This window comes from Epinephelus lanceolatus, chromosome 4 (assembly GCF_041903045.1).
Source record: "Epinephelus lanceolatus isolate andai-2023 chromosome 4, ASM4190304v1, whole genome shotgun sequence".
Classification (NCBI taxonomy): domain Eukaryota; kingdom Metazoa; phylum Chordata; class Actinopteri; order Perciformes; family Serranidae; genus Epinephelus; species Epinephelus lanceolatus.
This window is the reverse complement of record NC_135737.1, coordinates 17,470,253-17,484,006: the sequence shown is the minus strand read 5'-3', so window position 1 is coordinate 17,484,006 and position 13,754 is coordinate 17,470,253. Positions and strand designations below refer to the sequence as shown.

At 41.3% G+C, this 13,754-nt stretch overlaps 1 protein-coding gene across 4 annotated transcripts in view; it reads left to right on the top strand.

Annotated features, from left to right (window-relative positions):
* The window catches only part of nbeab (neurobeachin b), a 236,822-nt gene that overhangs the window by 89,283 nt on the left and 133,785 nt on the right, over positions 1-13,754 (top strand). For all 4 annotated transcript variants that reach the window (XM_033631025.2, XM_033631024.2, XM_033631023.2 and 1 more), the window contains exons 13-17: positions 45-213; positions 10,193-10,272; positions 12,181-12,243; positions 12,611-12,708; positions 13,172-13,264. In XM_033631025.2, the coding sequence (XP_033486916.1) occupies positions 45-213; positions 10,193-10,272; positions 12,181-12,243; positions 12,611-12,708; positions 13,172-13,264 (503 nt within the window). The remainder of the gene's footprint in view (positions 1-44; positions 214-10,192; positions 10,273-12,180; positions 12,244-12,610; positions 12,709-13,171; positions 13,265-13,754) is intronic.

Here is a 13,754-nt window from a genome sequence, read left to right as displayed (position 1 = left end):
TACTTACTAATTTGAATGCATGTATGTGTGTGTTCCCACTCTAGGTACAGCTCTCTCTGTACACATACCTTTCTGCAGAGTTCATTGGCACATCAACCATCTACAACACGATCCGTCGAGTGGGCACAATACTGCAGCTCATGCATACGCTTAAGTACTACCACTGGGCAGTCAACCCTGCAGACAACAGCGGCATCACTCCAAAGGGTCTCGGTAAGCATATTTAGGATTTGGGATTTTTTTGCAGCATAAGTCAAGCTAAGTTTATTTATTTTATTTATTTTTTGCTGTGGAATATGTTTTGATTTGGGTTGTTGTTTATATAAACTGTTTCCCTTCCATCCGAAGCCTCTTCCAAGTGAAGCTCAGTGTTTTGGAAAGGAAATCATTGGGAGTGAACCAATCACAATCATTGTGTGCAGCCACAAGCCTGCTATCAAAGTGTCTTCCTGAAATGACAGCAGCTCCCCCACATTTGAAATGACTCATCTCCACATGGAAGCGCTTGCCTGTCAGCTGTTAGGACCATGGCCATCACTGGAGATGACAGTGAGGCAGACACGGCACATCAATACTGTCATCCCGCTAGGGTGCTTGGTGTGGGTGTCAGGCCTCCGAAACCTGGGCCAGTAGTATGACTGGCATCCTCACTCTATGAAACAACAGTACGTCACAGAGCAGGCTGTGCTGGAAGTGAAATTGTCCTTGAAGTGTCATTTCCTTTTTGCTCTCCATTATTCTTTTCTAAAACTATCTGTGGCGTACTATAGGGGTTGTTTTATAATGGTGCTGAGAGCTCAGTTTATGCTGCACCAAGGCCTAATGAATTCTCCTCCCTGAAGGCTAGAGCTTGTACTCTGACAACATTGATGTAATCCTTGTTATACAGTCATATGTTATTTCTTCCAAAAAGGATTCTTCTTTACTCCCATCAACATTCGTTGCACCACTAATTCTCAGGTGAACATCACATTTATTAACACTGTAACATGTAACCAAACTCTCAGTGGTAGTGTCAGGGTTGGCTGAATGTAGCAGCATTTTAGCCTATTTATATGCCGCATCAAGGCACTTGGCCTACATTCTTGATCTGCTAGAGCTGGGGTTTATCCTAATTGATTTCCTACTAATAGTTGTAGTAACTCCTACACTCAGGTTAGCTCGGATAATATGGGCACACACATCTGTAAGTTAGGTCAGTCCATGGACCCCTCAATCTAATTTTTCCAGATTTTTAATTTGTTCCTTATCCCATCTACTTACACTGTGCGCTGTCCCTTATCCCCTCTTATGCTGTGCAAGGAAACTTTACAAGACTTAATAAGTGATGAAAGCTCAATCTATTCAGAGCTTATGTTCTAGGATGATGAGCTATATTTAGCTTGGACATCAGAGGAACTTCTCTCATGACTTTATTTCTATCATGTTCACCACGCTGAACACTTTCGGTAAATTTTGTTGTTGCTTTCACCGCTGTTGAATAATGGATTTTGATGCCGAGATCACTTGTTTGGGAATTCTGTTTCTGTGTAGCCTCAGGCGCTGCAGTGTAGTTCTGCTTTGTATAGGAGCATCTCAAGGCTGAGTAGTTTTCTGATTTGTTAGAGTCAGGGAGAGTCAGAGATGTCAATGGGGGTTGTAAAAACAACAAATGTGTTACAGTGTACTCACTGTAGTGTCAGCATTTTGTTTACGTAGTACAGGAGAGTTGCACTTCACACATTTACGATGACTAGAAATGTTGATATCTACTGGTAGAGTGCTATGATGTAGACGTCTGGATTGGGTGTCAGTTGAGGGCAGGGTTTTTGGGTGACTGAGTCTTAGAAAACAGCGGTCTGGGTTGTGAGTGAAGATCAAGAATCTCAGAGTTCTGTTTGTGAGTGAGGACCATGAGATCAACAGGTTCATTGGTCAGCGTTAATGCAGGCATTGCTTTGAACTCCCACGCTGAAGAGTGAGCGTAGGCTGAGGTAAAGCTCTTGATTTACGAGTCTGTCTCCCACATACACCTATGGTCGTGAGTTCTAAACATAGACTGTATAAATAATGGATCACCTATTGGTTTGTCGACTGCCGTTTTGAAGCCTCTAGGTTGGCCATCTTGTTTTTTAGTTGTTTTTTTTGTGGGAGCCAGAGGTGACCATATTTGGATGAGAGGTTGGAGCTGGGGAGGAGAGGGGTGGATCTGACTCATAGACTGTAGTGATGCCTGGCAGACAGCCTGTCACTCAAGCGGCTCCACCCTTAAATATGCTTATCTCTGGGCCTCAATGAAATAAAAATGGGGGAGTTATAAAAAAAATTCAACCCTTGTACAGCAGTCATGAATGTCAAAATTAGCTATGGAGACCAAAACTGTATTTTATTAGGCTGTAAACATTTTTATTTTTGCTGTGAAGTTGGGCATTTTAATAGGAGGGTCAATGGAGACTTACTTGTTTTGGAGGTAGCTTCAAGTGGCCATTCAGAGAACTGCAGTTTTTGGCACTTCCTCATCTGATTCAATTCTTAGCCTCGGAGACTGCTGCGTGGCTCTGCATAGTGACTAAAAGAATTGGTGACCTCAGATGAGACTCCTTCACAAGGTGTCTGTGCCTTAGGGGAACAACGCAAAAGTATAAAGGAGATTTCAGGAACAAGTCAAAGAGCTCTGAAATCCCAAAGGTACTTTAAGTAGAAAGTCCATTCAGTCTATTGATCCATCCAATGATGGATCATGACAGTGTTGAAATGGTTCCAAAAATTACTCTGGAGAAGCAAATACAAACAAAAAATGGGTGTGAGGCTCGGTTAACAGTGCCCTTGAAGTCTGTTGAGTCTCCTTACATGACTGGGTTGAAATTCCTACTTGGGGTGAGGTCTGCTACACTTAACCTAACCTGCCTGTTGGAGGCAGGATTCCTTTCAGTGCAGGCTTTAGTGAGAGAAAAACAAGCCAGGTTTTTGACCCAGATGAAGCAGTGTCAGGGAATGCTAGATGACCCCTTGTGGTATGTTCTATGAATGACAAGAAAATGAACTCATGCTTGTCTGAGATAATGTAGATACAAGATCATATTCAGAGTGACCATAGACAGATGATCAAAAAAATGAGATCTAAAGAGGGAACAACTTTTAACCTCAAATCTAACACAAAAATCTTCTGCAGTGAGGAAGACAATTTAACATGCACAAACACCAAAGGTAACCTACACCCCCAGATCGTTCAGCTTACGCCACAACACATGTAACTTTAATGACTGATGACAAAATGTGTCACTGTTAGCTAGCTAGCAAGCTAATTTTAGCATTTGTATTATCGTTTGTGGTACCACACTATTAAAGAATTACCCAAATAAACAAATACCCCACAACAGTATGGCGGTAGTAAAAACAATACATTTGTAAATTTGTACAATGCGGCAGTGTTCACTGTCATAGTCGGCCAACGTTTCACAAATTTGAAATGTGTTTGTGGTCCTGCCCCTTCCACTATATAGGCAACATGGTGACCTTTGAGGGTAAAAAGAGTCCAACATTCCACACTCAACATTTTGACTGTTATGAGTGCACCATCTGGGGACTCACAGTGGACTGCATATTGCCATACTTCTCAATGTGTAAGCAGTCACACGCTTAAAATATCAAGTGTATGTACAGAAGTATGCAATTTGAGACACAGCATATGTTTTTGATTGCAGAGCTACACATTATAAAAGGTATGGGTCACTGCTCAACAAAACGGTGAAAAGAAATGCAGTTTTTGCAAGAGTAGGAGACTTGATAAAATACACATTGACAGACATCTCACACACATAAACAAAGCACAATAAGTAAGGAAATTTGTGTTTGGTAGATTATTTATTTGTTGTAACAATGCTTCTTGGCAATAAATCTAATACAGTTGAAAAGCCCGTTTATTTCCCTTTTAAATGGTGCCACATTTATAAGGAACATGCATTTGTGGGATGAGCAGCAGAGCTGAGTATGTGGGTTGCACCCATGAAAAATTTGCCAAATCTTCTCTGGCAATGCCAAACAGCGTTTTTTTTATGTTGACTCTTGTTTGGTCTTGTTTGGTGGATTGGATGATTTAAGTCTGAAGAAACAAGACATATTGGCAATTTAACAATTTATTCATTTAACAAACAGGAGCCTCAGTAGCGTGTGGAAGAACCATACACAGCCATAACAGCCTGGCACCTCCTCCTCATGCTGGTCACCAGCCTGGTCACACACTGCTGTGGGATGGCATCCCATTCTTCAACCAGCATTTGTCGCAAGACAGCCAACGTGGTTATGTTGGTCACTCTGGCACAAACAGCACACCCAAGCTGATCCCACAATGGGTTTGAGGTCAGGACTGCCGGCAGTATGCCCTCCAAATTCTGGAGGTAGTCTCTGATAAACTCTGTGGGGGTGAGCATTGTCATCTTGGAGGATAGAGTTCAGTCCCAGACTGTGGAGATATGGGATTGCTACTGGTTATAGAATTTTATTTTGATATCTCTCTGCACTGAGATTGCCTCCAATAATGACAAGCCTCGTTTTTCCAGTGAGGGAGATGCTGCCCCACGCCATCACACTGCCTCCACCAAAAGATGTTACTCAGTTCTCCACGTCTTCTCCACACTTTGACTATACGTTCCAACTGTTGTAGGCAGAATCTGGACTCATTGCTGAACATAACGTTCCTCCACATGTTCAGGTTGCAGTGCACATGTTGCCGACACCAGCGCAAACAGGCCTGACGGTGCAGGGCAGTCATGGCAGGCCTCCTGGCAGCCCTATGAGACCGGAGATTGGCTGCAAATCAGTAGAAGACTGCCTATGGTTCCTAAGTGCTGACAGGATGAGGAAACGGCCTTCTTCGGGTGTCGTCTTCTTGGGACGCCCACTTCGCGGCCTGTCTCTGACATCCCGCGTTAAATGAACTTGGCCTTCAGTTTGCAGATGGTACTAGGGCTCACTCCAAATAATGCCGCAACTTGGTTTTGCGCAACACCAGCTTGAAGTTGCACGGGCCCTATCCAGATCAGTCAAACATGGCATGCTGATTCTTGGAGCAGACACCAACTGACCACTGTAGCAGGGCCCATGCTCACAGGTGCTGACAATCAGGTGCCAATCAGGCACAGCAAAAAGCTGTTTGGCATTGGCTGAAAAGATTTGGCAAATTTTTCATGTGCGCAACCCACATACTCAGCTCTGCTGCTCATCCCACAGATGCATGTTCCTTACAAATGTGTCACCATTTAAAACGGAAATAAACAGACTTTCCAACGGTATAAAATTTATTGCCAAGAAGCATTGTTACAACAAAGGAATAATCTCTCTCTCTCTATATATATATATATATACTGGACTCCATCCATCCATTAACTATATCCACTTATCCATACTTCAAGGAGCTTTCTAGTTAAGACTACTCCAAATTTAGCTCTCTCAAATGCAACTGTAAATACGGTGCTGATTGTTGTTGAAGTCTTTGGAGATTGTAATGGCCTGAGAAAATGGCTGATTTTCTTGGAAAGACAAATCTTGAAATGGATCACTTTCCTGCTGTGGGTAATTTTCAGAGTGGGTCTGGTTCCACTGATCTGCACTTGATTTGGCAGGTCAGTTTTTCCTCTCCGTCCTTCTAAACTGAGAAATGACCAAACACAGACACATACAAAGAGGGAGAGAGCCAAGCAGATAATGAAGTGTTCAATTATAGGGACACAGAGAACACATTTAAAACGGAGCTCCTCCAGCTACTCGCTCTGTTTCTGGAAGTGACTCCTCTTTTTTTTTTCCTCAGGTCTTAATCGAGAGTGCTATCAAATTAAAGCCATGTGTCATCCAGTTATACACAGAATCACTGCAGGCTCTCACAGACAGATACCCATTGCTCAACTTCTCCCAGTCCGTGTACGTACCCACAAGCCAACACGTAATCTGTCTCAATCTCTATCACTCACCCTTTGTCTCTGCCTCTGCATTACTAAATAATGAGTAATGAGATGGGCATCAAAGCTGTTTGGCCAGTCACTATGTGCAATTCAAGCTGCTTTTGTCTTGTTCCCATTACAGTAGAAATCACCAGTGACACACATGTAGGTGCTTCAGAGAAATAATATGACCAAGGCTTGAGGTTGATGTGATTTTTGTGTGTGCCATCTCATGTAAGACAAAAATGACTGATTACAGTAAGTCAGGGAATGGGTTGGCTCTCCTTTCAACACTACCTTGCTTCAGCTTTGTGTGTGTCCTATGAACTGTTGAATCATTGCAGTTTAAGGTCCAGTTTGTACAATTTAGGGGGATATATTGGCAGAAATTGAATATAATATAATAAGTATCTTTTCTTTAGTGTAAATTTACCTGAAAATAAGAATTGTTGTGGGTTTTTTATTTTACCTTAGAATGACCTGTTTGTATCTACATAGGGACAGGTCCTTGTCTACAGAATCCACCATGTTGCACTGCCATGTTTGTACAGTAGCCCAGAATGGAAAAGCCAATCTCTGACTCTGGAAAGGGCCATTCACACTTTTGTGTCAGCCACTGAAGTTAGCAGCCCCTCCATGACAAAAGCAATTGGAGCATTGGAATAACATAGATTTTTTTTTCATGTGAAACTGCATTTTTCAGTGTTTTTACTGGTTTAAATCACCTGGTCCGTTGTTTTGGAGAGAAAGAGACCTCTGCAGATAATTCAGCTCTGTTTAAAACCTCCTGATTTATGGACACTGTAGGAATCCTAACCTGGAGAAGTTTAAGATGATTGCAATCTGCAGTCTTCCCCGCTGGATGCCACTAAATCCCTCTCTTACAACTCTGATTTTAAAAAAGTTGGGGCACTGTGTGAAACACAAATAAAAATAGAATGCAATGATATGCAAATCCTCTTTGACCTATAGTCAGTCAAATACAGTCAGAAGAGAAGTTATTTAAGATAAATTGCATTCTTTTTGGTAAATATACACATGCATGACATGCAGCAAAGGTGAAATGGGTTGGAAACGAACCTGCAGCGGCTGCAGCAAGGACAAAGCCTTTGTACAAGGGGCTCTCGCTCTACTAGGTGAGCTAGGGAGGTTAGCAAGCATGTGGAAACACTTATTTTTCAAGTTTTGAAAGTGACATTCTTTTCCATTCTTGCTTGATACAGTATATGACATTGGTTGCTCAACAGTCCAAGGTGCGCTTCATAATGTGCCACACATTTTCTATGGGAGACAGGTCTGGACTACAGGAAGGCCATTCTATGCTGACACACTTTATTTTTTACGATGAAGCCACACTGCTGTGACACATGCAGAATGTGGCTCTACATTGCGTTGCTGGAATAGGCAGGGATGTCCCTGGAAAAGACATCAACTGGGTGGCATCAAAACCTGTATGTACCTTTCAGCATTCATGGTGCCTTCACAGATGTGCAAGTTACCCATGATGCCATGGTTACTAACACATCCCCATACCATCTTTGCACAGGTAACAATCTGTATAGTCTTTTCCTATTTAGTCCTGAGGACAAAACGTCTGTGATTTCCAAAAACAAGCTGAAATGTGGACCCGTCAGATCACAGCACACTTTTCCATTTTATGTCAGTCCATCGCAGGCCAGGCCCACAGAAGTCAGCAGCATATCTAAATGTGATTGATAAGTGGTTTTCACTTTGCATGTTAGAGTCTTAAATTGCATTTGTGGATGTAGCGACAAACTGTGTTTACCAACAACGGTTCTGTGTTGGTTTTCATCTTTGCCCCTTATTTGCAGAGATTTCTCCAGAATCTTTGAATCTTTGGATGATATAATGGATCGTAGATGGTGAAATCCTCAAAGTCATTGCAATTGTGCTTTGAAAAACATTGTTCTTAAGCTGTTGGACTGTTTGCCCATTCAGGTTTTCACACAGTGATCCTTGCTTGTGAACAACTGAGTGAGGATGCCCCCGTCATACCCAATTATAATACCATCACCTGTTACCAATTAATCTGTTTACCTGTGGAATGCTCCAAACAGGTGTTTTCCCAGTGTTTTGCTGCCACTGTCCCACCTCTTTTGAAATGTGCTGCAGGCATTAAATTCAGAACGAGTGTATATAAACAAACAAATAACAAAAACAAAAAAAACAATAAAATGTATCAGTGTGAGCATTAAATATCTTGTCTCTGTACTGTATTCAATTGAATGTAGATCAAAAAATATTTGCAAATCACTGCATTCTGTTTTTACTTACATTGTACACAGTGTCCTAACTTTTTAAAAATTAGGGTTGTACACACTAAATCTTTAAAGTGAGTGTACAGAGGCTCTAAACACAGCAGATTGTCCAGGCAAAGCACATGTTAGTTACAACTTGTGGGAAATTCTCGGAACCAATTATTGCTGCTATGATTAAAAACACTTGTTGCATCAGACGTGTTTTATCGGCCCTTGTTTATTGAAAACATAATTATTTTTGATTTATATTTAAAGGTTTTCACAAGTATGCAGGACGCATGCTATTATGCATGCCGAGACTTTATAATCATCAGTCGCATATTGAAATAAGATTCTTGCATTAATCACATGGACATAAATTGTTTTTCAATAAACTCTTTCTCCTTGTGCCCTTGGGATGCAGGAAGTAAAGCAATATGGGAATGAGCAACAAGAGTTGTGCAGAGCTGCTGAGCATAATTGGTTGTGAATAACTTGGATGCAGTGGCTGCGGTAATAATGTTCTTATCACCCCCTCCATGTCAGGCTCTGTCCCTGCACCGAGTTTTCCTCTCTCACTCTATTAATCAGTGTCGGGATGCAGCGGCACTTGTCATCCTCCTGCAACCTCAGGGAGCCTCATCATTGATTGCATTGACTGGCTATTGAAACAGCAGGATGGTCAGGTGTCTGCCACCGACATATCTGTCATCATGGCACTGTCCCCATTTCAAATGAACATGTGTCCAGCCAAGGTGGAGGTTGGAGTTTATCAGGGCTTAGAAAAGAGGAAAGACAGCGGGCAAAGTGACCAATTTTCCCTGAAAGGCTTTTGTTGTTGTACTTGGCCCAGTTGCTGTCATTTAATACCTCTGCAAATGTAAAAGATTTTGTCAGTGTGTTTACACCTGGCTGGCTGCACAGGATGAATAAGAAATGAATGAATATATGCCAGAATTTACAGCCAAAATGGAGCCTTTGTGCTTCAGTGAGAGAGCTTCTAATCTCGCAGGGATTCATTTTTGTATTGTTGTAAGTGGTAATGTATGCCATATCCTGTATTTTCTGGTGTGTCTGACTGAATAGCTGTGTGTTTGTATTGATCTGCCTGTTGCTCATTAGTGTGCTTACTCGGTGTACGTGCAAACACTTTTTGGTTAAAAACAAAAGAGCTCAGAATATTGAATAGGATCTGACCTTGTCAAAATTAATTCTTGTGCCAACCAAACCACTACAACAGCAGCAGCAGCAGCAGCAGCTCTGGTATATGACAGGTAATCAATGCTTTCAGTCATATTCTGTCATTCTTCTTTATTTGCACGACATACATACACCTGCTGACAGAGCTCAGCCCATCAGATGTTGAATGAGGTTCATGACAGAGATAGATTGCAATGTGAGGCTAATTTAAGGGTGCCAAAGTGACCTTAAGTTAGCAGAGGCATTTTGGGTAGTATTAATGAGATGTTGGCCAGTGTGATAGGCAGGTGTGACTATGGCGACCTTGGGCTGGCTGCCTGGATACTACATAGACTTTGGGTGCAGCATGAATGATAGTTAAATTTGGGTTGAATACTCAAAATGACTTCTATCAATATATAGATAATAGATATATTCTACTAATTATTGATGTGCAACTTCCTCTCTGTTTGCAAAGTGGGAGATTTGTGCCACACTCCCTGTCTAGGATGTTGGTAAAAGTTTTGATACACACATTCAAGGTGAATCTCGTAAATCAAAGCTGATGATGCAGCACGGAAGACGTCTTTGAAGGTGTCACTGTCTGCTTTTTTGTCGGAAGCTCAGAGAAGGAAAACATCACTGAGAGAAATGTGCCATTATCAATCAGTCAAAAAATGGAAAAGGAACTTTAAATCATGAAAATAAACCAAAAATAAAATGTCAAGGAAAAACACAATAAAAGACTAAAGGCTGGAAAACCGACAACAGAAAACAGGAAGACATCTTATTTGGTTTCAATACTTTCTTTCTCAGTTTTCTCTCTCTCTCCAACTACAGATGGTCCGAGGCCGACCCAGAAAGAAGTACTTTCTCTGCGGGCATTCATGCTTCTCTTCCTCAAGCAACTCATCCTGAAGGTATATCCCACCTGTCTTCATGCCTCACAGCCCCTCGTACAGCTTCATTTTGAGCTGCACAGAGAAAATATGGAGATTGTCAACTCTCCCTGTGTTATCCTTATAGACATTCTGCCAGTCTGCTCCTTGATAAATTCAGTGCTCTTTGTTTATTTATTTATTTATTCTTTAAAATTATGTGGACGTAAACCAGTTGTGCTGAAAAATGTAATGAATTCATTATTCAGTTCTGATAATAATTTAATCATTGAAGTAATTCATCAATTCAAGAAACCAAACATTTTCTGGTTCTAGCTTTTCAAGTAAGATAAATTATGTTTTTCTCTACTTTGGTTAATTGTTATTGACTACCTCTGGTTTTTCTGACTCTTTATTAGACAAGTTAACTCTTTTAAGGCATTACTTTTGGTTCTGACAATGTATGACAGGTGTATGGTGTTTTTTTTATATCGACTAATTTGATTAAATTATTAAAAAAGATAATTGATTGACTAATCAATAACAAGTGTATTAGATTGCTGGACTACATATTACTTATTTGATTGCGGGAAGTTTTTTTTAAATATTTATTTTATACAGCCAAGTGCACAAGTCTGTGTTTTGCTGCCCACATCCCAGCATGCCATACCTCTGCAGATGATTACCCTGCTTTGTTCTGTAACAGGGCTCTTTAGGGCATGGCAGAAATAGGAGGAAGTTTCACACCGGTCAGGAAACATGCTTGGTGTCAACATGTCACCAGGCCAAACAAGTTATTTGGCTGTTCAGTCTGTTTTGTTGTAGAAATTCTAGTCACATGTGCATTAGTCCCACAACCAATCAAAGCACAATAAAAAAATGACACACTGGAGGTAGGACTGGGCGGTATGACCTAAAATTTATATCACAGTATAAATCGAATCCCTTCACGGTAACGGTATATATCGCGGTATAAATTTAAGTGTAAAAGTTATAATAGAAGTGTTTCTGAATGGGTTTTGTAGTCCCTTAGCAAAGCTAAATTGATAAAAAAAACAAAAACAAAAAAAACAAAACAACAAAAGCAAAGATATAATGTATTTTTTAGAGCATTTATTGTGCAGAATGCAGATCTCAAAACTCAAAATTAAAACCCAGTACTCTATGGTGCAAAATGTCCCCTGGGATCTATATCAAAAGGTAATTTCCTTCTTTTAGCAAAATCCTAAATGACTGAGTTGTGTTTTTTCCACCTGGACCTTTATGCTCTGCCATTTCTCCTCTAATCATCACGCTGTAACCTGTGACAGGCTGCTATGATACCACAACTATCACACATTCACATATGGAGTTTTTTGTGGAGCCCCTAGCGTCACATAGATTTACATTACCAAAGGTTTATGACAAACTCTCTTGCCGAAAACCAACTCCCGTGTGCACACGGCGAGAGAGGAGAGGGAGAGACGCTGTGCTGCTGCCAGAGGAGACGCTGAATGAGTTCACTCTGAGCGGTAAGTCGCTAAAAGAGTCTGAGAAGTCCAGGGGTGTTCATAAAACATTAACTCACTCACTCACAAGTTCTCCAGCAACACATGTTGCACGTGCTACGCTAAATCACGGACGTGAACCAGCTCCTCTTCCTCCGCTGTCTCTGTGCTCGCAGCCATTTTCACACTGAGGCAGGTGCGATGACGTCATCGACGATAGGACGGTAGAGCACAAATCTCTACCGTGGGCCAAATTTATATCATTTCTACCGTCTACCGCATATACCGTGCAGCCCTAACTGGAGGCCAAAATACTGTGTTCCTCTTCCAATAATTTGAAGTACCTTCTTTTTGCCGTACCAGGTGAAGATATTGTGATGCTTTTTGCCTGAATATGGGCACATATTCTACAATTATTTGCATGATTTATTATTTAAACTTTTATTTGTGTTCTTTTTTTCAGGACCGAGGTGTGAAGGAGGATGAGCTGCAGAGCATCCTGAACTATTTGTTAACAATGCACGAGGTACATGAGAGTCTATGCCTGCTCTAAGTGAACTCACTTAGTGTGTTTGTGGGCTGCTTTGCTATACTAAGCTACCAGGTCACATTTTATTCAGCTTTGCTATCTTTGGAGAAGTTTATTTTTTCCAGCATTTAAACTAACTAGTGAGGTATTTTCCATTGGGCAATGACCAACCAATGCCCTTGTACAGTTGTAATGTGTGCCAGGGGCCAAGGTTTGTTCAACAGTTACAGGCGATACAATTGCAAAGCACATACATGATGTCTTTGCTGCTGTTACAGTGTCTGAGCAACAAGCAAAAACCTAACCTTCTCCCTTTTCTGTCTCTCTACCTCTTGTTGTCTTTCTCTCCTGGTTTTGTCTGCAGGATGAGAATCTGCATGATGTGTTGCAGTTGGTGGTAGCCCTCATGTCTGAGCATCCAGCCTCCATGATCCCTGCTTTTGACCAGAGAAATGGAATACGGTAAGCCCCTCAGGGGAAGACACAATCCCTTCGCTGTTCAGGCACAAAATGAAGAGGTGATTTCACAAAATAAACCTAAGCACCTAACACTTGTGCTATTGCAGTGTGCCTACGTGATGAATGAATAATTCATAAGTTCAGTGGGGGGAAAAAAGCCTATGCATGGAAAAGTAACGATATTAACATATTGATTTCACAATATGACACGGATGATCAAACTAAACCGATGTGATCCTATAAAATCTAAATGCACACAGTGTAGCACAACTTGTGGGTTCTGAGGAATTCATTGTGGAAAGGCTGCTGCTTTCATTAGGACATTCATTTAATGTTAATGTAAATTCACTCTGAAGGAAAGTGGTTGTCAGCTAACCAGTGGAGGGCCTTTTCATCAACAGGGCTATATTTTATTCTGTCAAGACAGTGTGCTGTTGCCAGTTTTCGCTGTTTGTGTCTATTCCAGGGTAATCTACAAGCTCATGGCCTCTAAGAGTGAAAGCATTCGAGTACAATCCCTCAAAGTCCTTGGGTACTTCCTCAAGCATCTTGGCCACAAGTAAGTAACCCATTCCAATAGTTATGTAGATTGTAAATACACACAGGTGAGATAAGATGTATTTTTAAAAAAAGGCATCAGTTACATGTGTGATGCTGTTATCTACTCTGTGTTGTTTTACCATTTTAAGCTTTTCCATGTCTCTTACGTGTCTAGGTTAACATTATGATAGGCCAGGGCTCCTCAAAGTCTAAACTGAGGTTCGCATTCGGACTCAACGGCAAGTCAATTTAGACCCAGCCTTTTAACTCATGTTGTGAATACAATGCATTAGAAAGTGTAATGTTTTCATTCATTATCTGTAGTCACTTATCCTGTTGAGGGTCACGGGGGGGGCTGGAGCCTATCCCAGCTGACACTGAGCAAGAGGCAGGGTACACCCTGACAGGTCACCAGACTGTCACAGGGTTAACACATAGAGACAGACAACCATTCACACTCACACCTACAAGCAACTAAGAGTCACCAGTTAATCTAGCCTGCATGTCTT